The sequence below is a fragment of the Lynx rufus genome, unplaced genomic scaffold (assembly GCF_022079265.1).
Source record: "Lynx rufus isolate CCGP_SWC_20201006 ecotype Redwood Valley unplaced genomic scaffold, mLynRuf1.p SCAF_6, whole genome shotgun sequence".
NCBI lineage: Eukaryota > Metazoa > Chordata > Mammalia > Carnivora > Felidae > Lynx > Lynx rufus.
This window is the reverse complement of record NW_025814878.1, coordinates 54,794,514-54,818,824: the sequence shown is the minus strand read 5'-3', so window position 1 is coordinate 54,818,824 and position 24,311 is coordinate 54,794,514. Positions and strand designations below refer to the sequence as shown.

The 24,311-nt window shown below is 41.6% G+C and overlaps 1 protein-coding gene and 1 pseudogene across 3 annotated transcripts in view; one reads left to right on the top strand and one right to left on the bottom strand.

The window, feature by feature from the left end:
- Positions 1-293: 293 nt before the first annotated feature.
- LOC124529115 (NADH dehydrogenase [ubiquinone] 1 alpha subcomplex subunit 5-like) lies at positions 294-685 on the bottom strand (annotated as a pseudogene).
- Positions 686-13,485: 12,800 nt separating this feature from the next.
- Positions 13,486-24,311, top strand: part of GRIK2 (glutamate ionotropic receptor kainate type subunit 2) — a 670,079-nt gene continuing 659,253 nt past the window's right edge. For all 3 annotated transcript variants that reach the window (XM_047102336.1, XM_047102337.1, XM_047102338.1), the window contains exon 1: positions 13,486-13,600. In XM_047102336.1, coding sequence (XP_046958292.1) covers positions 13,486-13,600 — 115 coding nt within the window. The remainder of the gene's footprint in view (positions 13,601-24,311) is intronic.

The following is a 24,311-nucleotide window of genomic DNA, read 5'->3' as shown; positions in this document are numbered from 1 at the left end:
GTGATCATTACTGATGATTTCAATATCCAAATCAATGATACTTCAAATACCGTGCCCTTTCTCCCTTGACCTTCACTCCTCTAACCATCTTGTCCTCTACCTACCTCCATCACTTACTCCCAGACTTCCTCCAGCATTGTTCTACCAAAACTTCTCGTAACGGCAGAAATATTCTGTATCTGCACTGCCCAATATGGTAGCCATCAGACACATGTAGTTATTGACCATTAGAAAAGTGACTGATGTGACTGAGAAACTGGATTTTAGTTTTTTTCATGTAACAGAACATTTAATTAAATCAGTTTCGCATCAACACACTCTTCATTTAATAGTGATATTGGCCATTTCCATTGGATGGCGAGAGGCTCTTCTGTTAAAGGCTTCCATGATTTCCACTGTATCATTTTCTTGCCCGATTTAGTTCATTTTCAGCCAGAAGAATCACCTCTTCTAGTTGGCCACCCTGAAGTTAGTCTTTTAAAATTTCTTAACATCCGGTTCTGCTTTAACCATACCCAAGCTTTTTATTTGTAATCTATACTGTATACTTTCTATATGCTGCATTTTTAGGAATTTGCTCAAGATCATCAAGAATCTTTGTGTACAATATGCTAAGCCTCTCATGTGGACTCTCACATATAGCCAATCACACAAGGCCAGTGGTCTTCTTCAGCAAACCCACCATGACAGCTAATTTTAATTAATTAAAATTTAAATTTAAACAGACACATGTGGCTAGTGGCTATCTTTAACAATGAGGTCATAGGCTTTATCATTGTCCAAAGCTACATCTTCTCTATAATTTTAAATTCAAGTATCACGAACTCTTAAACCCTCACATGCTACCTTTCAACTCATTCACTCTTTTCATTACCCCAGCTACATCAAAACTTGTACCAAAGAGTGACCCCACTAATTCTATCAGCTTTTTTTGATCCCTTCTTGCTTCTTTGTATCCTCACTTTATTCTTGCTTTTCATGGTTTATCAACATAAGAACAACCTTGCATACACATTTAACTCCATCATTTCCCTATCTCTTCATCACACTAGCCTGACAAAACCTTAACCCTTCTTGAATGCAACTCTTTACCTACTCCAAACCTGCTCTTGTACACTAAAGATGGCTAAAGAAATGTACATGAGGGGTGCCCAGGTGGCTAAGTCAGAAAAGCATGTGACTCTTGCTCTCAGGGTGATGAGTTTGAGCCCCATATTGGGTGTAGAGATTACTTAAATAAAAATAAAACTTAAAAAAAAAAAGGAAGAGTACATGATCATGCTCACTAGTTAGATTCTTGATCATTAATTTCAAGTGGCTCTGGTGTAGGCCAAGCATCCAACTAGATTTCATTGTCATTTCACTCTTCCATTCTTCTAAATAAAAATCTCACACTTTCTTGTGGTGCCTGGGTGGCTCCGTCTGTTAAACATCTGACTCTTGGTTTCGGCTCAGGTCATGATCTCAAGGTTTGTGTATTCGAACACCACATTGGGCTCTGTGCTGTCAGTGCATAGCCCACTTGGGATGCTCTATTTCTCCTCTCTCTGGTCTTCCCTCACTTTACTCTCTCTCTCTCTCTCTCTCTCTCTCTCAAAATAAATTTAAAAAAAACTTGAAAAAAATTCACACTTTCTCTATTCTCCCTAAACATCTAATATGTTCTCTCCCTTCCAAGACCCTCAGCTTATGTTTTTTATTATTATTTCATAAAGAAAATGCAAAGAATAACAAGAGGACCTCACATCCTCTCCACTTCCTATTTTCTCCTTCCTTTCCCTTGCCTTCCTGAAAAATTCAGTATGTAAGCTACTGGAAGGGCAAACAGGCACCATTCTGAGGCTTAGGATGGTAGGAGCCAGAGAATAGTAAGGAAGGTATCTATGGAGCAAGGCAGCCCAGTCTGGGGCTTTGGAGCTTACATACACATAGGAAAAGTAGGCCCTCAACACCACTTACACCACCAATTTACCTATTACCAATTCCTCTTATTACTTGAATTAATGGACCCCTCTATTCAAGGCTAACCCCTGTGTTTGTCTACTTGATTGCATCCTCTCATGACTAGTTAAGGGCAACCATTCATCTCTTCTCCAACAGCAGTTGATTTACTCCCATCATAATACTAACCTTCTATACCATCTTCTTGTTTAAAAATAAGAGACAAAACAGATGAACATAAGGGAAGGGAAACAAAAATAATATAAAAACAGGGAGGGGGACAAAACAGAAGAGACTCATAAATATGGAGAACAAACTGAGGGTTATGGGAGGGGTTGTGGGAGGGGGGATGGGCTAAATGGGTAAGGGGCACTAAGGAAATCTACTCCTGAAACCATTGTTGCACTATATGCTAACTAATTTGGATGTAAATTAAAAAAAATTAAAATTAAAAAAAAAATAGAATCCCTTAGCTCCACCTTGTCCTTTAGATACTGCCCTGTTCCTCTTCTCTACTTACAAACAAAATTCCTTGGGGGAAAAACGGTTTTATTCTCCATCTTCAATTCCTTTCCTCCTATTCTCTCCTGAACTTATTTCAAGCATGCTTTAATCTCTACCACTAGTCCAAGCACACTCTCATCAAGCTCACTAGTAGCTTCCACTAGTGGCCATTCAGTCAAGTGGCAAATTCTTACTGCTCACTCATCTCATCTATCAGCAGCATTTAGCATAGCTGAGCAGTCACTCACTCAGGAGATTATTCACTCGACTTCTGGGAAAAATCTTGGTTTTCCTCTAGCTCAGTGTCTGCTACTTCTCTGTCTCCTTTGCTGTTTCTTTGTCATCTCCTCAATGCCTATACTGTGGAATGTCTCAGTGCTCAATCTTGAAAACTCTTCGTTTCTCTGTCTATATTTATCCCCTAGATGATCTCTTTTGTCTCATAACTCTATGACCTGATGACTCCCAATGTATACCTCTCCTCTGAACTCCACATTTATTGTATACAACTGCCCATTTGGCCTATCTAGATGTCTAATGCATGTCGGAAATCCACCATGTCCAAATTCTCCTTCATTAATTCATCCTATATCCTCCAAACTTCTTCTGTTATAGTGTTTCTCATCTCAATAAATAGTGTCTCCATTCTGCAGTTACTCAGGCCCCAAATCTTAGAGTCATTCCTCATTTTATATATCACCAAATTCTCTCAGCTTTACTTAAAAATATATCAGTAATCTTTTTTTTTTTTTTTTTTTTTAACCATCCTCATGCTACTGCCCTACTACTATCCATAGCTGGCTCTTCTCTGGATTGTTTCAGTAGCCTCATAACTAGTTGTCCTGCCTAAATTCTGCCCTTTTTAAGTCTAGCCAATCTTAATAGAACAGCCAAAGATATCCTTTTACATTTATGTCAGATAATACATCTCCTCTGGTCAAACCCCTCCCAAGGCTTCTGTGTTGTTTTTAGAGAAAAATCCAAAATCCTCTAAGACCTGATCCTCTGTTCCTCTCTTACTGGATTTTCTATCAATCTCCCATCTCATCTCTGGGAATTGGCTTCATTGATCTTCCTTAGGGGTTTTACATTTGTTCCAACCATAGGACCTTGACACTTGATATTTCCTCTTCTTCCAACTAGGTACATGGATCTCTCTATTACTTCCTCCAGAATTCTACTCAAATGTCAACTAATCAGGGAGACATTCCCTGACCACCCTATGTAACATAACACCTTCCCTCATCTCTGTCTCCCCAACATGTCCTATTCTGCTCACTTTGCTTTTTCTCTTTAACACTCCTATCTGACATGTTATATATTTGCTTGTGTATTTGTTTGTTGTCTATCTTCCTGCCATTAAACTGCCTTCAGTGAAGGCAGGGGTTTTGTTTATTTACTGCCGTTTTGCTAGCACTAGAGCAGTGCCTGACAGATAGTATGTACTCAGTAAATATATTGAGAGGTTTCAGAAAGGAATAATAGATCCCATCCTTCAAGGTCAGATATTAATTATTCTGAGATAAAAATCCATTAAGTCATTATGAGTTACTAATACCTCAGTGTAATGCATGTCCAATTACAGCTAAGAAGACTTGAGGGAATGGGGACAGGTGGGACTCAGGATGCCTAGTGTCCAGGAATTGTCCTTAACTTACTCCAACTCTAAGGTTTTTGTTGTTGCTGTTGTTGCTGTTTAGATGAATTTCATCAGCTGTAAAATGATGTTGTTGGACTAGATTGGAGGCTTTTAGCCTGGGATGTAGGGAGAAGATTAGACCACAATGAGCTTTCAGGGGATATGTGTATCTTCTATTATTGTATGAAAAATTTCAAGGCCAAGTAAACATATACACATTTATTTTTCCAGATGAGAGAAAGTTCTGTGACCCTGAACTAGAGTAGAGGTTCTTGAAGTCTCTTTTAGTCTTAACTTCATATGATTCTAAGTTTTGAAAGTGGATGACAGGAGACAGCCTGATGCTGCCCTACGCAGCTAGAAGACAGTGTCTGTTCTGCCACATCCTGAGCAAGCAAGTCACTCCTCTTCTCTCACCTTGTCTTGTGTGTCTTGTAAAATGAAGGCTTCGGACTAAATGATCCAAAGTAATACTTCCCGGTTCTAATTCAGTACAAACAAGGCAGACGGAAGGGTGCCTGGGTGGCTCAGTAGGTTAAGTGTCTGACTTCAGCTCAGGTCATGGTCTCCTGGTTTGTGAGTTCAGTGTGTCTCCCCCTCTCTCTGCCCCTCCCCTGCTCTCTCTCTCTCTCTAAAATAAACATTAAAAAAAAACAAACTAAACTAAAAACAAGATAAACAAGGAAGACCAAAACATACAAGCAAACAAAACCTGCAGTCAGGTTGGCAATTCAGATTGGTCTGTTCTGGGTCCTCAGGAGTCAGAATTGTAGACCTGCTAATGTTCTAAGAGTACTTTGAGAGCTAAGAAAGGGAAGATAGAGAGGTGGTTCCTGCATAAGACTCTAGCTAAGGAACTCAGACCTCCTCAGAGACAGAAGATTAATTCTTAAGGATGACTGGGAATCGAGAAGAAAAAGCTTTACCACTGACCCTAAAGAAACTTGGGATCCTTGCTCCCTTAAAGTATGACCTCATAAACCCTGAAATAAATTCTGGAACATATCTCTTTATGGTGTGGAAGAATTTTACCTTGAAGGGTTAAATGGGTGTGTGTAGTCTAATGCTCCCTTGTTGTTCTACTTTTCTCATTAGAATTCAGATACCATTTTGTTATTGAGGAAATGAATTTGTCACAACATGCATAATTTTGATTTGTTTCATTCTCCTAGCTCTCCCCCTGCCCCTCCAAGCCCTTGCTAGTGTCTGTTACTTCTTCCTTTATAAATGTGTCCTGGTTGCTCTGGAAAAGAGATTTATTACTAGGTTCTAAGAATACACAGAGCACTTAGAGAAAGTTGTTTGGAGCTTCCCCTTTCCCAGATAAAAGGTGGTAGGGGGACAACAGTGTGGTATGTGTAAGGTTGATCCAGTGATCTCATTTTTTCATGCGGCACTCACTGTATGCCAAACCCTATGCTGAACACTTAAAGTCAGATGAGACACACTCCCTGTTCTACTCTCTCAGAGCTACAACAAAACAGAGCAGGTTGCCTTCACCCAGGGATTTGCACTGGAATCTATTCTGTGTGCAGCTTTTTGCTCCTCCCTCCTGGAAGTGGCAAGGCTGAATTGTATGATGACAAGGACAGTGTCTTTGGCCAGTAGACAAGTTGTCACCATTCCTCCGGTGGGGGAATGGGACTGAATAGGGTATTTTTTTCCGGGCCTGGCCCAAACTGGGTTCTGCCTCGAGGGCCCATTAGGCTGCAGGTCACAGCAGCTGGAGCCCAGGCGCCCAGAGCCAGTCACGCGTCTGTGCTGCCCGCTCCACGAGGCACAATGGAGTCATTGACTATTTATTTACTCCGTACAACAAGGCTGCTGTTGACTTAATTACGGGAGCCTCCCTGCCACCCCCTGGATCTTTAAATGACTAACAGACTCTCCATTGCCAGTAACTAATCTCTCCTTAACCTCTGTAAGTCCTGAGTCTCCCCAACCAGGGCGGGCACAGTAGGCATGTAGGAGGTAAGGAGACTCCGAGGTGGTGTCCAAGAAGCTAGAGACTGGTGGTTTTGAGCAAGAGCCAGGTAGGGTTGGGCAGGACTATTTCTGTGTGTTGCAGGACTAGGCTGAATCAGGCGCTAGCCCCAGGGCGTGGAGGGTGGCGAAGCTGAGCCAGGCTCCGACGAGGGCTTAATTTTATGGGGGGGGGGGGGGAGGGGGGAAGAGGGGGAGAGGGCAGGGCTTCAGGGAAGGAAGCAACCTAAGGACAAACGCTCGCTCGTCTCCAGTCAAGACAATTAGTCCCTGGGTACGCAGAGCCTCTCTACTTGTGGGCCTTCGAAATTACAGATCTGAGTGCCGCTGGGGATCAGGACTGCTGAAGGATCCCGCAGACCCACGGGATCTCACCTGGCCCCTCCTCATACAACCCGTTTGAAAATTGTCTCCGGGCTCAGCGCATGGCCTGTTCGGCTCAGCCTCAGTTAAACCTCGCGAATTGCTGCTCGCCAACTTCCTCTGGGGGCAACTTGCTAAGTCGCTGCTCTAGTTAATATTGTAGGACCGAGGATAAAATAGCATTGGTATTGAATAGATGTTGACTTATCCGACCCAGAGGAGCAGAAATCAGAGATTGTTTGCAGAAGCTAATCGTTTTTGCTGAGAAGCAGGGGAAGCCTGTAGTGCTCGTGGCCGGAGGCTCCTCCCTGAAGCCGAGCCTCGCGAACACTGTAGGTCTTAGGTGCCCCTCCCCACCTCGGGCCCGATAAAAAGTCCCCCAGGGAATTTAGACTGGCGGCTGCCTAGCCGGGACTTCTCCCCAGGCTCCTTTTCTACAACCGTAGAGCCTGAGACCTCAGGTTCGGCTCCCACCAGATCTAAAATCCAACTTCTTTCTGCGATTTGCTTGGGTTGATAGTTCAAGGACCTCGGAGGCCGGGGGCGGGCACGGGGGCCAAGAAGACGTCTGCCATTAAGCCTTCAGACAGACACAGAGACTTCTCGCCGACGCCCGGGGGGAGTCTCTTTCTACTTTCAGCAACGGAGGCGAGGAGAGGTGCGCGGATTCCAGGCATCTAAAGGGGTACGGGCAGCGCGACGAGAGAGCATTGGTAGCGTGTGCACAGGAGGTGCAAGTGGGAGTAAGGAGCAGGTCAAACAAAATCTTTACCGCAAACCTCAAAGGGAAATGGCAGTAGTTGGACTAAAAGGGCCACTTTGGAGACTACGGGCTGCTCCTCAAATCCTGGCAGCAAATAAGTTTCGTTGCTATGGTTTCGAAGAGGTATAAAAGCCACCACCCAGAACCGAACGTGCTCGGGCTCCTTACATGTGTTGTCACAACCCGGGGCCAGGCAAATTCCTTGGGGGTTTCATCACTCCCTGACCGAACATCTCAGTCCCGGTCCCCCCCATCCCAGAGCAGGCGGGGGTGTGCGCAGGAGATGAAGTCTCGGCCAGCGGACTTATAACGTCCGAGCCTGGTGGCGCCCAGAATTCTTGCACTTTCGCTCCTGAGGTCCAGGGGGGAGCGCTGCGCCCTGGTGGCCGTAGCCGCCGAGAGTGTGCAGGGGCCGCAGGGAAAGGAGTGCGGCGCCTTTAAAGCAAGAGGCGAGGAACCCCCGCCAGGAGGCGTGTCTGTCTCCGCCGCTCCCGCCGCCGCCGCCGCTGCTCCACGGTCTTCGTCTCCGCCGCCGCCGTCACTCGCGCTCGGCGCCCGCGGCTGCGCTCCTCTGTCCGGGAGCAGCAGACTTCCCGCCCGACCTCCTCTGGCTGCTCCTCCCCGAGGACCACCCCTCCCCCTCCCTGCCTACCTCACCCGCAGCGAGAGGTAAGGACTCCCCCCGGTGGGCTCCGCTCGGGGCTGCCTCCCGAGGTGTACGTTCCCACAGGAGGGACCGAGGGTGGGCGAGGGGCTTTTAACGCCTGGAGAGGAAGAAGGCGAACAGCCGCGCGGCGGAGCCCGGTGCGCTCACGGTACCCGCTGGACCGATTCGCTGCGAGTGGCTTTGTCCCGCTCGCCTCAGCCAATTCCCGTCAAGGATGCAACTGGCTCGGTTGGCTGCGGGCGCTCGCGTTCTCCACATAAAATAATTTAATAAGTGGACGTGTCAGGAAGTGGCCTCAGCTACCGGGACTCACGCGAGGCGAAGAGAGACAGATGGCAAGAACCCGTGTGTCTGCCTGCGGGTCTGACGAACTCCCAAGCCTTCATTCCATCCGCCCATTTTTCTATTAACCCTGCTCCTTAGTTCTGTGCTCAAGTACAGACATTCATTTTAACCAGTGCCAGTACCCGGAGCGCCTGAAAAAAAACGAAACAAACAAAAACCCAAAAACTCGGAGGACGTCCCATTAGGGTAAGGGGAGTCACCGGGGTGGATCGTAAACGGCAAAAACTTTTAATGACTCTCATTCCCTGATATTTTACCTTCAAGGAGTTCTTTACTAAACACCACGACCTGAGACCCCCTAGCTAATGATTTCCAATTAAGGGAATAGGGGACATTAGAAAACTTACTACTACTGTCCTTTTGGTAACACACAGACTACCTTCTAGCACTTCTTCATCTTCATACTGTAAGTATTCTGTCATCAGAAATTCCCTTATGGATTAATTATTACACAAGAGATGATTGATTCATTCCAATCGTAACTAGCCTGTAGTTTAGTTGCTGGAAGGTAGGTAATAATATTTCAATTTTTGATTTGCCTAACTTTTATAGAAACCATTACTGTAACCATCACCGCAGCTTTCAGTGGCCTTAGGAACTTACTAAACAACCAACCGACCAAACAAACAAACAAACAATATGAAACCCACGGAAGGAAAGTGATTGAAAAATAAGTGGTGCCTGGAAGTCTTCCCTGTTAGTTTTCTTCTGTTAAAACCCATTGAAGATTGCACAGACTAAAATCTTAAAAAAAGAAAAAAAAAAAGCTTCCAGGAAATGTAAAGCTATTCCAATTCAATTTCTTAATTAAGATACACTTCTTTTTGGCATCTAAAAATTAATTAAAACTCTAAATGTCATTAATCATCAATGCAGCAGAATGTTGGTGGAACAGCTGATATGTGTTCAGAATCACAAGGGATTGCATACCATAGCATTCGTAGTTAGGAAGAGTGAAGTGTAAGTATGCAACAGTGTGGTTTTAAGTGATATCAGCTCTGACTTTATTCTCTGGCACCTCTAATGCCACGGATGAACAGCCTGTTTATTTTAGCTTAGTTTCCATACAACAGGCCATATGCATGGAAGAACAGGTCAGGTGTTACTGTGAGATGAGGTGTCTCAAATGTCACGTAACAGCAGGACTTTGGTGACAAGTCAAGTGGAATCTTTAGAAAGAATTCCGTGTGAAACAATTTGAATATAGGTATGGCATGGAAGAACCTTTGCAACACCTTTGAAATTCAGGTTGTCCTGGGATATGTATTTGCTGGCTCTTGCAAAAGGTATAGGCATTGTCTTCTTAAACGTTAGGCTGTAAGGATTGTTACACATTTGTACATGCCCCAGCAGGTGGCAGCTAACTAGAATAAGATTCATTTTCACTGGGAGAATAGAGAACTAAAATTGCTTCTCAAGTAATAGTGCCCAAGAATAAGAGGTCATTAGTGTCAGTAAATATAAAAACACAGTGAAAGATGAAGCTAATGGCATTTTGTTGTTGTTGGAACAAGCTTTGCATGAACATGATGTGCATTTTGTTCTTTGTTAATTTATCATAGGCTTGATATCTCTTCATGTCAGGACCTTCTCTCTCTCTCTCTCTCTCTCTCTCTCTCTCTGTGTGTGTGTGTGTGTGTGTGTGTGTGTGTGTGTGTGTGTGTGTTGAGGCTTACTTTTAGATACAGGTCTCTGTGTGTGCATATATGTATGTACTTGCAGTTTGTCATCTCTGCTTTGACCTTGGAACCTACAGAGCTTTGGCTTCTAGAAATAAAGGTTGCCATATGGTTAAAATAGACAAAAGCAAATGTAACTATGGGATAAGGTGTGTAAATCTCACTGTTACTAAATATATGATTCCCTGCCACCAAATAGTGCTTTTTGTTCCTTGAAAAAGGAACAAATTACAAAACTGACACGATTTTTAAAAGAGTTCAGTTTGGTCAGTGAACACTATACAATAACTTTATCAATCATATAGTCTCAGAACTATGATGTCTAGTATCAGTATTGGGGAGAAACTTGTAATAACTTCAAGATTGCCCTACTGTAAGGCATCTTCCACACCATCAGGTCATTCTTTTCTAGTACTCGGAGCAGGGGGGGTTGGTAATTTTAGGATTTTTGTTGTTTTTGTTTTAGGGTTTTGTTTTTTTTTAAGGGTTGTTTGTGTTTTTGTCCTGGGAGTGAGTGAAGTTTAATTAGAAAGAACAATAATTAGTCTGATTACTCTTGTAACAGATGAAAACCTGAAGGTGGAGAATTCTAAAGCAATAACTAATTGTATATTTTAGAAATGTCTTTAGCCACTGAACATTGATAGCAATAGCATTGATGTTATTTAGTATTCTGAATTCTTAGTGGTATTTCAGGCATTTTTTAAAAATGAAGAACAGTAGTTTAGTGCTCATGAGGGGATTCACAGTTAATGTAAATGGATTTTGTAGTAGTATGCCCTGGAAAGGGATCACTATTAGCACATCCTGGGTATGCCAGGCAATCCCAGTAAGTCACACTGAAATATACACACAGCACAGTTGACAAAATAATCCTATTGACAATGTGAACAATGCAATAATTCAAATTCCCAGACTCTGTGTGGTAGAATTATGCTCATTGTCACTTCAAATGGCACATTACCCATTCAGTGCACTACTTTCAATGTACTACTCCAGAATAAATCAATGCCTGGAGCGCTGTCCGTGGTCCTGAAGAAAGGTCGTCTCCTATCTTGCAGAAGTTCAGTTAGACAGGTGGAGTTGCTCTCTATGATGTGGAAGTCTTTCAGATTAGTTGATGGATGTAAATGAACCTAATTTAGCATATGTGCAAAATTGGTTCTTTGGGGACCAATTAATAGTAAGAAAAATTTGTGATGGACTTTTTACTGTTTAATATACTGGGTAAGAACTTCATGAATCTCGAAGCTTGATCTTTCGCTTTTCCAACTAGACATCCAATAAATAATCCCACATAAGCTAAATAGTTTACAATGCTAGATTTAAGTAGAAAAGTTACAACTGTAATGTCAAATGCCATTACATTAACAGAATACGTGAACAAAGAGTTATGGTACATTTTGTTTTCTCAGGTTTCATTACATACTAGCTATACCGCAAAACTGCAGTATTTTGATTAGTCACAACAGAGCATGTTATTTTCAGGTATTGCATATCAATCATATTGACAGATGAAAAAACTAAGAATATTTATTTTTGCCCTGGCTGTCATTATTGTATCTGCTAGGATCAAAAAAGAGGGAGAACAAATAGAATAGAAACTAAATGAAACAACAAATACAGACGTGTTGGAGTATACATGTCTTACAAGAGATATTTTATACATGGACTGAAGGAGTCGCTAGATACCCTTGGTTTTTGCACAAGGTGTTCTTTTTAAAGTGCTCAAATAGTCAAATTATTTGATTGAATTGCCTGCTACACTGCAGAACTAGTCATTCATGATACTTATTTTTGACACTGCAGTTATGCCTCCATCTTTAAAGAAAAGTCAGTGCCCACTTAATGCTTTTGCAAAATGTAGCTCTATTTTCAAGTCAGCATTTTATAATATCTTAAGAAAAAATAGAATGAAAAAAATCACTGTGATGGAATGAAAACATTACATCATTTTCTTGCTATCTGGAAGAAATAGTACTCATATCACTCCTTCTTAAAAAAATAGATATTCTTCAAATAAGGTATAATCTTATAATTTTTTCATAAGGTTTAACCTATGCCCTGTTAGTTGGTTGTGAAAAAACAATTATTTTAAAATACAGGTTCAGCACTTTGCCTTTTGTGCTACTTGACCACTTAGAAATATTAATATATAATAATATATTTATTACTAACCATCTGGGTTTCACTTGCTAATGTAAAATATTAGGATTGGATAGTTTTATTTCTATGTCTGGAGTACAGCATATTACCTATTTCAGCAGTAAAATGTATTTTCATGTTAAAAGAATATGTATTTCTGTACTTAAAAAAAAATAAATTTCAAAACCAAGACAGTCACTGCCTAAAGACTCTAAGTAGAACACTAGACAATAAAGCATTTTTAGACTAATTGATACTCAATGTTGCCCAAACTTTGATCCCATATTCTGCCTCTGAAAGAAAAACATATTCAAAAACCTAAAATGAGAAGAAATTTGAGTGTAGGTTATTGAAGCCTTAAGAGTTATACCAACTTAAATATCATTGTCTTTGTATATATGCACAATTATTTTAGATGAGCTAAAAATATGGGTGGGAAAATAGGAACCCTTCATTTTAATTCAACACTTTTCCTTCTAAAAGACCACTTGAAGTCTGTTTTTTATTCCTGAGTAGTAATCAAGGAATGTCCACTCAAGTTTTTAAAGACTATCTTAACTTCTGCAATTGCACTCCAATCTGTATTCACTCCTGGGCAAAAAAAAAAAAAAAAAAAAAAAAAAAAAAAAAAAAAAAAAGAAAAAATTAAGAATATAAACAAGACCTTGTTTCAACCTAAACACAGGTTACATTTGCAGTAAATTCTTCTGCTTAGACCACTTCCTTTTTTTTTTTTTACAACTCCTAGGCAAAGTGACTTTGATTTAGCTTGTCATTTATTAAAATTCATCAGTTGATTGTACGAAGTCTGCTTGCATACACCAGTCACTCTCTTAGCAAAGACTCTTATGGAAAATAAAAGCACTTTCTCCATGTAAATAAATCCAACTTCTTTCTTGAAACTCAAAGCGGGCGATGAGATCGGTTGCATAAGAGATATTGGGAAGCTCACTGGCAGGGAGCCTTAAGAGGCAAGCAGCTATCTCAATTTTTCTCACTTAATCTTGGCTTCACGTCAGAAGCTGTGCAGCAGTGCAGTAGAATAGGGCCTGGCAAAACCTTTGCGAGCAAAGCGCCTTTTGTGCTGGGACTGTGGCTCGCCACCGACGCTCGGCGGTTTCCAAGGCTGGATTTCCCATTGATTTCCTCCTCCTTTGCTTCCCCAGGCTCGCGCGGCCGGACATTGTGGGTGTGCGTGCTGGATTTCTCCCGGATGCTCCCCGACTAACATGGATGTCCCACCATCCCTTGCAGTGGAAGGTTGCTCCTTGGCGCAGTGAGTGAAGAACATGCAGCGATTGCTAATGGGTTTGGGAAGCGGAGACTCCTTCCTCTCTGTGACCATGCCGTGATCGTGTCTGCGGCCACCACTCGACGCATCCTCATTCCTACCCGAACCGGGAGCCTAACGCTAGATCGGGGAAGTGGGTGCCGCGCGTGTGGACACAGAAACACCATGAAGATTATTTCCCCGATTCTAAGTAATCCAGTCTTCAGGCGCACCATTAAACTCCTGCTCTGCTTACTGTGGATTGGATATTCCCAAGGAACCACACATGTATTAAGATTTGGTAAGATCCCCCATTCCTCTCCATTGCCTGGTCTCCGGCTCCGAGGCAGCCGGATGTAAACAGGCGGGTTCCCTCTTACAGGCGGGTGGGCTCAACGTATTCCGACCTGTTCGCTGCTCCATAGCCTCCCGGGGTTTTAAAGAACCGCTTGTGCTTTCCGTTTCGTTTCCTTTTTTCCTTCTTTTATTAAAAAAAAAAAAAAATAGCCACGGGAGGATGAAGTGAGAGCCAGTGTGTGGTAGTGGTCGCTGCATTACCTCCACCCCGTAGCCTGAGATGGTGGTGACGCTGGGGGCACAGCCGGCGGTCGCGCCCGCCTGTCTCCGCGGGAGTCTTCCGGGGCTTGGCGGACTGACCGTTCGCGCTGGGGCTGCACGCCTCTCAGCTTGCGGGGCAGACGAGTCAGTACCTGGTAACTCTCTGGCAAGTTGGCGTCTGTCCGCTTCGGTCGGGGACCCGGACAGGTCCGCGAGTGGAAGGAACTCACCCTTTTGATTTCTTTTGTCATCAGAGAGCCTTTTAGGCTAATTTCACCGCTCTCCAGTCCTTGGTTGCCTTTTTTGGGGAAACGGCGCTTGTAAAAATGTTGTTGTAAGGTAGTAGGCTCTATTTAGCAAGAGGAGGCTGCCGCTTAGCCGAAGTAAAATAGCGTCCTAAGAAAGGGTTCTGTCTGTTTTTAACTTGTGAGCCCTCCTCTCCCAGCTTTCTTAGAGTCCTGATCTAATGAATGATTAACAGTGGTGATTGGGGCGGAGAGTAGTTGTGTGCGGGAGTCTGAGTGTGCGTCTTTATTTCATCGTGGCATGATAAAAGAGTCCAGTGGCAGTTATATATTAGGGGAATCTATTGCTTTCCTACGGAATCAGGGTTCTTTTAGAGCTCGAAGGAAAATCTAAACGTGGGATTCCTGTGAAAACGCTGGTCAGGAGATTTGCTTGGAGGAAATGAAGCGTGGGCAACGCTCAGCTGCTGTGAATGTCCAATGGAGTTTTAGGAGGAGCAGGACTAGTCAGGGAAAGTTCCCTTAAGTAGACGGGAGTGAGAGAGGAGAAAACCAACTGAGTAAACGCTCCCACAGTGGGAGCCTCCTTTGACAGTTCAAGTGGATTTAGACCAAAGAGTGCAAGAAACCATATAATCCTGAGTATGTGTCTCTGAGATAAAAGCAGATACATTAAGTCAGTCAAATTTAAATCAGACTGATTGCCTGCATCTCCTATTATGTCAACAGCATCTTCTCTCTTTCCTTTTTCCCATGTGCTTTTTCTATAATGATAAAATCTATCATCTCTCTTGGGCTTTGCATTGCCAGGATAGGAATGCTTTTCACATAATAAAAAAAAGGAATCTTAGTCTCCCCTTCCCTTATCCAACACATAAACACCTGGAGTCCAGAAGGTTGGTAATGACAAAGACAGACAACAGGTTATATCCAAATTCCAACTGTTGCAGTTTTGTTTTGTTTTGTTTTTTGTTTTTTTGCTTTTTTTTTTTTTTTTTTTTTTTTTGCTTCATGCCTTTAGATGGTACTTAAGCACGTTGCTCTTAGCAACAAGAGTCCACAGGAATGCTTGTTTCTTTCGATGAGATTAAACAGGTCTCTGTATCATTGGAAATGTGTGTGTGTGTTCAGCTGTTCTTCAAGCATGGTAAATGCTACGGTATGGTAGTTTTGTCCAATATTTTGAGTAGGACAACCTACTTATTTGGAATACTGAGGTATCTTCTGAAATGTGTTTGTGAACGAGTGTGCCTTAGTGTGTTTGCTTGTGGACTGGGTGGGAAAAAAAAAAAAGACTTGGAGCCGAAAAACTGCCACCAGTACTCAAAAGATTTAATTATTGCTCCTCTGGTCTTGCAGCACAATATTTGCTGAATCATTAGATTGTTACATTCGCTGATCATTTCATATCTTCATATTAAAAATCTTGGCGACTGTAGCAGAGTGTGTAACAGCTCTCCAAAAGAGCTGACACACACACAAAAATATATTTTCCTAGACCAATGCTTACTAAGAATGTCCTTAAGAAATAGGAGAGTAGGCAAAGACCTTCTCACCAGTGCCTAGATACCCTAAACCAATGGCCCAGTTTCTAGATAACCTGTTATTTTCTCCATTAACTTCAAACATCTTCCACGTGGAGATTGGTTTTCTCTGCTATCCACCTGAGTTATGGGGAAGGACTGTGTATATTGTAATCATTGGACTATTTCCCTGCTTGGGCTATTTGGATGCATTGGTGGGAGTTTTATTTTCTCCTGGGGAAAACATGTTTTGAGTGGACTGGATGGCTGGTTGAGTGTGTATAAGCCACTCTTGAGTAAGGTTATTTTCAACTTTGATTCAAAGGGCCAACCAGAGCCTCATCTTTAGCCTCGTGCCTTGTAAGAGTAGGGTTTGGGGTTTCTGGGCAGTGGCCTGCCAGGTGTGGGTGAGAAGCACTGTATCTGCTGAAGAGGTGGCAACCAGTCCCTTCCCCACCTCCCCAACCAACTGGGCTTGACTAGGAGCTGCCAACCACCCAGAAACTCTGCCTGGGTGCCATGGCAACTGCTGAATGTGACCAGGAGGCTGCCCCAGCCCCCCTTCCAGTTGGTGGTGGAAAACCACCCTCAAGGGCTCTACGCTGTCCTTACTACCCCTAACGACCTCCTGCCGCACCACACACACACCCCTGCCCAAGGGCTGTAACTCGATCCTGACCCTGAGCCCTCCTATCAAAGTCTGTGGATTGGGGAGCTGTCAGCACAAGGTGCTGACCTTTGCTGAGTTGCTGAAGGTCTAACGGGTACAAAAAGCGCTCTCTCTCTCTCTCTCTCTCTCTCTCATACACACGTACACACATGCTGGCAAATGCACTCTCGTGAAGCAAGCAACACTTTGGCACAGTGACTCCTCTCTCGTGCCCAAGAAAACTTACGTAGCTATGCCCAGGAGCACCTCTGTCCGGGGACACCCCTCCCACCCTTACTGGCTCTCACTGAGCTTCACACCCGGGCCTGCTCCTCTTCGCGGGAAGCAAACATCTCCGAGAGAAGGTCTCTGGAGCGCTGACCCTAGGGTGCTTTCCTTCAGCTTTAAGATAGCTCAGGGCAATGAGGGAAAGGACCTATCTATGGTCAGCTAAAAGTTAACTCCAAAGTGGATGGCTGTTTCCTGTCTTTGATCCTGGCAACGCTCACCTAGGGAGACAATGTCAGGGGACAAAGTGGATACTGGATGGTCAGAGACTGTTTCCCCACTCCAGGTCACATCAGTCATTCTCAGAGCCAGCTTTTCCAGGTGCCTGAGAAGCCTCCAGCCGGGCCTCTCCCCAGGCACAGTAGGTTTCCTCTATGTAAATGAGGCACCTTTGTGTCTCTGCAGCTGCGTGCTCGCTTTGCTTGCAGTTGGTGAGGGCAAAGGCAGGATCTTTCCATCTTTCCATTTGCGGGGGTGTGGCCCCCAATAGTCTCCCTTCTAAACTACTGCAGCTCTCGGTACTTGAACATTGCTTTTGTTACAGTAGCCTCCCTCTCTTCCTGTTCTGCTCTGACCCCTGCTTCTGGGACAGCATGGGGGTAGAAAGTAGCTCTGTTGGGGCTCCGGACGCTACTGGTACTGGGCTAGCAGTCCCTTTTGTAGTTTGGGGGGCTTTGGCATCTTTGCTAAGTGGTCACTCCTCAAGATACCACTTGTTTCCAATCTTCGAGGTGGAGTTATTTTTCAGTCCTTACCTGAATTGGCATTTAGAACTCCAGGCATGTCTTTGCTCGGACATTAACCCAAACTTTCTCCCAGACTCTTGGGCAGCTTCTCCAAGCTAGTCGTGTTGGAGGAGCTAAGCATGTGATATAGGCCATTTCTTTCCTTCAGATGTTTCAACCTAGCTTTTCTTTTAAGCATGTCAGTAGAGTGGCTTTCTTTAAAGGCTTCACAGGCAAGGTCTTCCCTCCGATGTGCTCTGACCTCCTTGCTACTGCGCACTAGCCACCACTCCATGGCGCAGCATGTAGTCACCTCCCAGCACACAGGCAGAAGGTGAGGACTACTAGGTCAGGGACAGCTCAGATAATAAAACCCACGATGTGAGGAGGAGTGGAAAGAGTCCCTATGGAAATCCCCCTATTTGCTGGACATCTCGAGTGCTCCTAGATATAATAATTAGTAGCAGATGTACTACAACATCAAGGGAGTGAGTGAATTGACTGAGCTTAGAAGCTGCTCCTGTCTACAAGTTCTTTGAAAGAGATTTTTCTTCCTTTGGGAGGTGAGATGGGCGGGAGGGAGGAGTGGCCTTACATCTGGAAGCAGGAAAACTGGCTCTTGAGAGGCGGGGATGGGGGAGTAATAGCGGCTACTGTCTGAAATAGATAAAGCCCGAACACCTGCTCAGCTGAGCTCTGGAAAGCAGGGGAGGGAAATCTTTCCAAGAATTGCCAACACAACGGCCACTAAAAAAATCTGTTTTTCACATAAGTTCTCACTTATTCTTAAAGCTTCAAAGACTAACTCTGATGTGATCCATCAACAGAGGCACACTCATTTCAGGAAACGACTTTGAAAAATGATCTTTTCGTCCTTTAGAAATAGCACCCCTTCTCCACCTAGACACATGGAACTCACATTTTCAGGCTTTGTGAGGTTGTCTTTCAGCAGTGAACAGCAGTTTATATGTCAGTAGACATTTCTTCAGACAGACACTTTCTGCTTTGTAGTTTAATTCAAGTGATTATTGCAGTGTGTTCATTCCCTGAATTCTCAAATGACACTGTTTCAACATTTACTCAGCACAGGAAAGTTAATGTGAATTGCTCCCACACAAAGGAGGAACATACTATAGACCAAACATAAGATGTATCATTGATTATCAGAGCCTTTTCAACCCTATTCACCATTAAATAACGTGTTGCCTATGATAAAGATGGCATAATTTTTTATTATCTTTTAATTGTCAAAATTTCTGATACAGAAAATGCTTTGCCCTTTTGTAGTAGAAATTCAAGTGAGAGGAATTCATTTTCTCTTTCTGTTGTTAAGATTTTACTGTGTTATCGTGGCTCCAATTACATTTGTTCCCTGAAAATTGTTGATGTCCATTTTCGGACATCAGAGTAGAAAGCAGTTGACTGTTTTTCAACTGCACTATACTGAAATCATTAATCCACTGCATCCATAATACCTGGGGTTTGTGGGAGACCCTAGGTTTTCCCCAGTAGGGTGGTCTGATGTATTGAAATGGAATTGTTGATTGTCTTGTTTGGGTAGTGAAACATTATCTTCTGTGGGCTTTCAATTTATAGTCCAGTTATCAAGGAACTGGAAATGCTTCAAATGAATCTTACCCCCTAAATCTTAGCATGAAAAGTAAGGTCAAAAGCCCCTGAAAGAAAAGGAAATAGGTGCACATCATCATTATTGACTGGTCTAGATTAAACACCAAAGAGGAAGATTTCAATCTGATAACGTCATAGGCCTTCCTGTTTTTCTTTGCTGCTTCTGCTGACAATTTTGTAAGGTAATTAAATTGGCTGATTGAAGTCACGGTGGTCATGGGGCGATAAAGACCATTTGGATTTAATGGAATTTAAAACAACAGAGCACTGAACACAACTCTTACAGAACAAGAATTTTAATGGCCCATTCCGGGTGCTGACTAAATAGAATGCCCTTAACAAGTTTAATCGAAAGGGCAAGGCAGATTAGCACTATATAGTCTTTATGGTTGAAGATTGGGGAATTAAAATTATCCCTTTAAAAGACTCATTAATGCATTATCAAGATTTAATGTAGGTTAAATAAGCTTTCTTTGTATCTTCATCATATATGTGAACCTAGGCTTAGGAGCAAGTTTCAATAAGGAAATATTTTTGAGAGCTGAGCTAATAAGTTGAATTATATGCCTCTTATTTCAAATGCAGAAGACATTTAAAATTCTTTGATAGTATATAGGGTGTTGAGGGTAAGTGTTGATGAATTCTTTCTTTTCTGTAACGGAAAAGAACGAATTTAACTTTTTGTTTAAAGTTTCATCATTGGTAGTTTTTTGTTTTTTATTTTTAAACAAACCTTGTCTATAGTAGAGAAACTACAGAGGTAAAAAAGAAATTCTCAATATAGTCATAGGTATTTGATATTTTATGTTGTCTTTTTAATCCTGTCCCCTCCTTTTTTTTCCTACTGAAAATTCTGCATTCAGGTTACCATACTTTATTCCATTCAGGTCCCTTCTGCCCCAGAAAAAGTGCAGTTCCCTGCTTTACACTGGCAACACTAAAGGACAGCCAGTCCCAGGGTAAAAGTCAAGCCTCAGTCCATTATAAGATTGTTCACCTCTGTAACTGTTTCTTTCCTTGTGGAATTGTCTACTCAAAGTTGTCCATTCCTTTGATTATTCCAGAAAAACCTGAAACCTATGTTTTCATATAAAAATCTGTGAGATTTTCATTGCACACAATTTTAAAAATTGTTTAAAAAATTCTGAGTTGATGAAATCGAAACAGCAAGTAGCCCAGAGGTCACCAGTTTTCACCCTCCAGCCCACCTCACATTCTGCATGTTCTCTAAGGAACACATACTTTATTTAACTCTCCCTTGATCCCTCAACAAGTAAAGCTTATTTGTCTCTTGCCTCACACCTTTAGGGCCAAACATTTCATATTGTTGTATTTTCAAGCAACAATTAGCTTATCTGATAAAACCAATGTGAGTGGGAGATTAGAGGAGACCTTTAAAATCTTTCTGCAAGTTTTTTTTTTTTTATTGTTCATGTTATTTTTATATTTGGGCTTTTGACACTCCTCTGCATTTATGGCACCATTCAAATATAGTATTTGATTATAGATTGATTTAAACCATTCACTTTCTTAACCAAAAGCTCAACATGCTTCTTTGAATTTAATGGAGAGCCAGGTCACTAGACAGCAGGGGTTATGTGTGAAGATCTGAAAGAGTCTGGGGAGGTTGTGGCTTTCAGATCTTTTCCCCACTGATACATGTAATCCTCTCCATCTTTCCTTTTGGTTACACATCTGCCCTCTTCCGTGGCCTTGTTGTAAGACAAGTATATTCTGGAAGGGAGAGCACATAGTCCCTAGACTGTAAAGTTAGGATGAGTTTATTAGATTGATCGATTCTGTCTGTGACAGAGATACTCAGATACAAAAGAGAATACCTGGTGCCTAAGGGAGTGCAGAGTGATTAGCACTGATGTGAGGGGGAGGCTGAGAAAACCGAAATCAAATGCCATTTGATACACAGTCTTTCCTAGATTCACAGCAGACATCTCAGTGCTTTTTAAATTGATCTTTTTGCTTGTATTTGTCCAAATCTCTGAGCATATGTGATTATTTCAGATGAGATGTCAGTGATATTCTTACATCGACATACCTCTTTCCAATCAAATGGATCTTTAAATGCTTTGCCTTTACCCTTTTACATCAACAAACTACTTTTCTGTCATTGAACTAGAGCAAGTATTTGTAAGATGTTACCTCTAATTCCCATTTCAATCTCCATCTCAGTCTTACTCTGAGTCCTTAACCTATCAGGATGGGAGTATTGCTCAATTAAATGATCAAATAAGCAAAACAAATATTAAAGAAATTTTCTGCTTCAGCAAAGTCATAGGTATTTGATCTATTTTATGTTGTCATTTTAATATTGCCCTTCTTTTTGCCAACTGATGCTTCTGTATTCAGTTTATCTTAACTTTTTTTTTTTTTTAAATTTTTTTTTTTCAACGTTTATTTATTTTTGGGACAGAGAGAGACAGAGCATGAACAGGGGAGGGGCAGAGAGAGAGGGAGACACAGAATCGGAAACAGGCTCCAGGCTCTGAGCCATCAGCCCAGAGCCTGACGCGGGGCTCGAACTCACAGACCGCGAGATCGTGACCTGGCTGAAGTCGGACGCTTAACCCACTGCGCCACCCAGGCGCCCCAGTTTATCTTAACTTTTAATGGAGGCCACCTTCCTTGCCCAGAACGAATTTAACTTTTTGTTTAAAGTTTCATCATTGGTAGTTTTTTGTTTTTTATTTTTAAACAAACCTTGTCTATAGTAGAGAAACTACAGAGGTAAAAAAGAAATTCTCAATATAGTCATAGGTATTTGATATTTTATGTTGTCTTTTTAATCCTGTCCCCTCCTTTTTGGGGGGGGATGAAGGAAAACTATAGAATCCCATAATATCTAAACCAAAGGGGGCTTTAGATGTCATCAAGTCTAGTATATAAGCTTAGCGATGAATTGCCAAGAGCAGTTAAATAGCTTGCTCCATAGATAATTAGTGTCATATTTTACACAAAACATGAATATTCTGACTGCCAGTTTAGTGATGTTTTTCAGTGAATTATGCTATTTTTTCAGTGTAGCCTCTGATTCTCTGTGCTTTGTATCAACTTTAGGAAGAGCCACTGATTCTGATAGCTCCCCTAGACATTTGCCTACTTTGTTTTCTTCACCTCTTCTTTCATAGCACATTATCTCATAGATTATCCCTTTTCTCTTTTTGTCCTTTTTTGGCTCTCTCAATTCCCCTCTCCTGTGTCTGCCAAGATCCTCTTTCTCCCCGTGTCCAGTGCTTTAACCACTTTCATTCATATAATAAACAGTAATTGAGTACATATTATGTATCAGGGAACTAGAAATCTAAGACCCAGCTTCTGCCTCAAGGAGTTTGTAGTCCAATTAAAGAAAAAAATATATATGGAGAGAGAGAGAGAGAGAGGTGCAGAAAATATATACAATAGTTAGTTAAAGGAGATTATTGTGAGTTTGAATTTTTTATAGAAAATAAGGACTCTGGCTGGGGCCTATAAAAAATTGTGTGATAGGGAAGGTGGGGGTGGGGTGGGGAGATGTGTCATTGGCAAAATACTAAGCACAAGAAAAGGAATTTTGTCAGAAATTAAGAAGGTGAGCCCTGGAACAGGGAATGGACTAGTTCTATTCTGCTATCTATTTTTCTATATGGAAGGTAGATAAAGCCTTGCTTTTTCAAAGTTCTAATGTTTAGGTTGTAGGATTTGGACTCCTGTATGTAGCCTCTGGAAAACCATTGAAGGTGAATGGATGAGATTTACTTAGTGTACAGCAAGCAGTCAAGTGGTCTTTCAGTCTGCTGTTTGTGTTTTATGAAGAATAAGTAGGTCTCTCTTCTCTGTCTTACTGAAATGAAAGCAAAGGACCCATCCTCGTCCTTGATCATTGAAGCCTTTAAGAAGTTCTTGGTCTGGGATCACAGATACCTCTGAAGCAAAATCCTGAAATGAAATAAAGGAATGTCCTTGTAACATATGGCCATATCCCGTGATTAAGCAAGGAAAAGTTTCTAGTTAATCTAAAGAAAAATGCATTGGTGGAAAATTTAATACGAGTACTGTTAGCTTCATTGGGGAATAAAAATAAATTGCCTTCAAGAAAACTTTCAATGTTTTATGTAGATAATGTCTATCTCCATTACTTGAAGCATTATATATGTATACATATATATGTAATTATAGTTTATATAATAAAAACATATTATATAATGATTATATAAAATTTCAAATCAGAATTAAAATTTAAGTTAAAATTAAAAACAATTTTCATAGAATAGATTTATTGTTAGTAATATTTTCTAATTCTACATGAACTCAGGACCTAAGACTCTGAATTTAGTTGTTTGAGTTATGAATTTTACTCTTGACTTTGTCATCTAGTGATCATAAATTAGGACAAATAATTAAATTCCACTGAGCCTTGACTTCCATTTCTATAGAATGGGTATTGTTTGCTATGTGTCTATCTTCCAAGGATAATATTAGAATTAATAGGAAAATGTATAGAACTCCAAACTTAAAAGCAGAAAAGGACTTTTGTAATTGAAAGTGTAATTGTTTATTTACTATATATGTGTGAAACAAAGTAATGTTTGTTAATTTCATGTATATTCAACCTCTTAAACTGTACATAAACATTTAAGATAGTCTGTCTTTTCTAAATTACTCTCAAATACTCTTCTTCAGAATGCACTGGAAGTTATTACAAACACAATGAAAAGGATTTATTATCTAATAGAACAAACATTTTCTGAGTTGGTGGTTTTATAGAAAAACAACTCAATAGTTTCTGTTTCTTCTATAACATCAGGAGTTTGATTGGCATTATCCAATATCCAGAATACAAGTAGGAATTACAGCTAAATTACAGCTAAAACAAAAAATAATAAGCAAAGAAACAATGCTAGGTCCTTCAGTTTAGCATTTTTCGCAACTACATAGTTTTTCTAGTTTGTATTCACAAACATTTTCTGGAAAGCTCTATCTGATTTCCTATATACTTCATTCATCCATTTGCCCATGATGAACTGCTGGCTGTTAGTGAAGTTTTGTATTTCAAGTCACACAAGTGACTGCACTTGATCCATTTATGTTGATTCAAGAAAGTTCCATAAACACTCGGATTTGTTACAATTGTTTGGGATAGATAAGTAGGACTTTTCTATGATTACACTGGCATCTTTATCAAGGAGCTGTGTTAGGCAGTCTTTCTGGGGCTTACTCTTTAAGGCATAAGATAGACTTTGGTGCCACCCTTACATCATTAACTTCACCATCTTTCTCAAGGTGTTTCTGACTTCCTTGGGCTCTTTTTCCCCCCAGATCTAACCCAGTGTTGAGGTCTCAGCATAGAAGTGGATAGAGATAGAGATGAAGATGCCTCCTTCTCCCCCGACAGCCACATTAG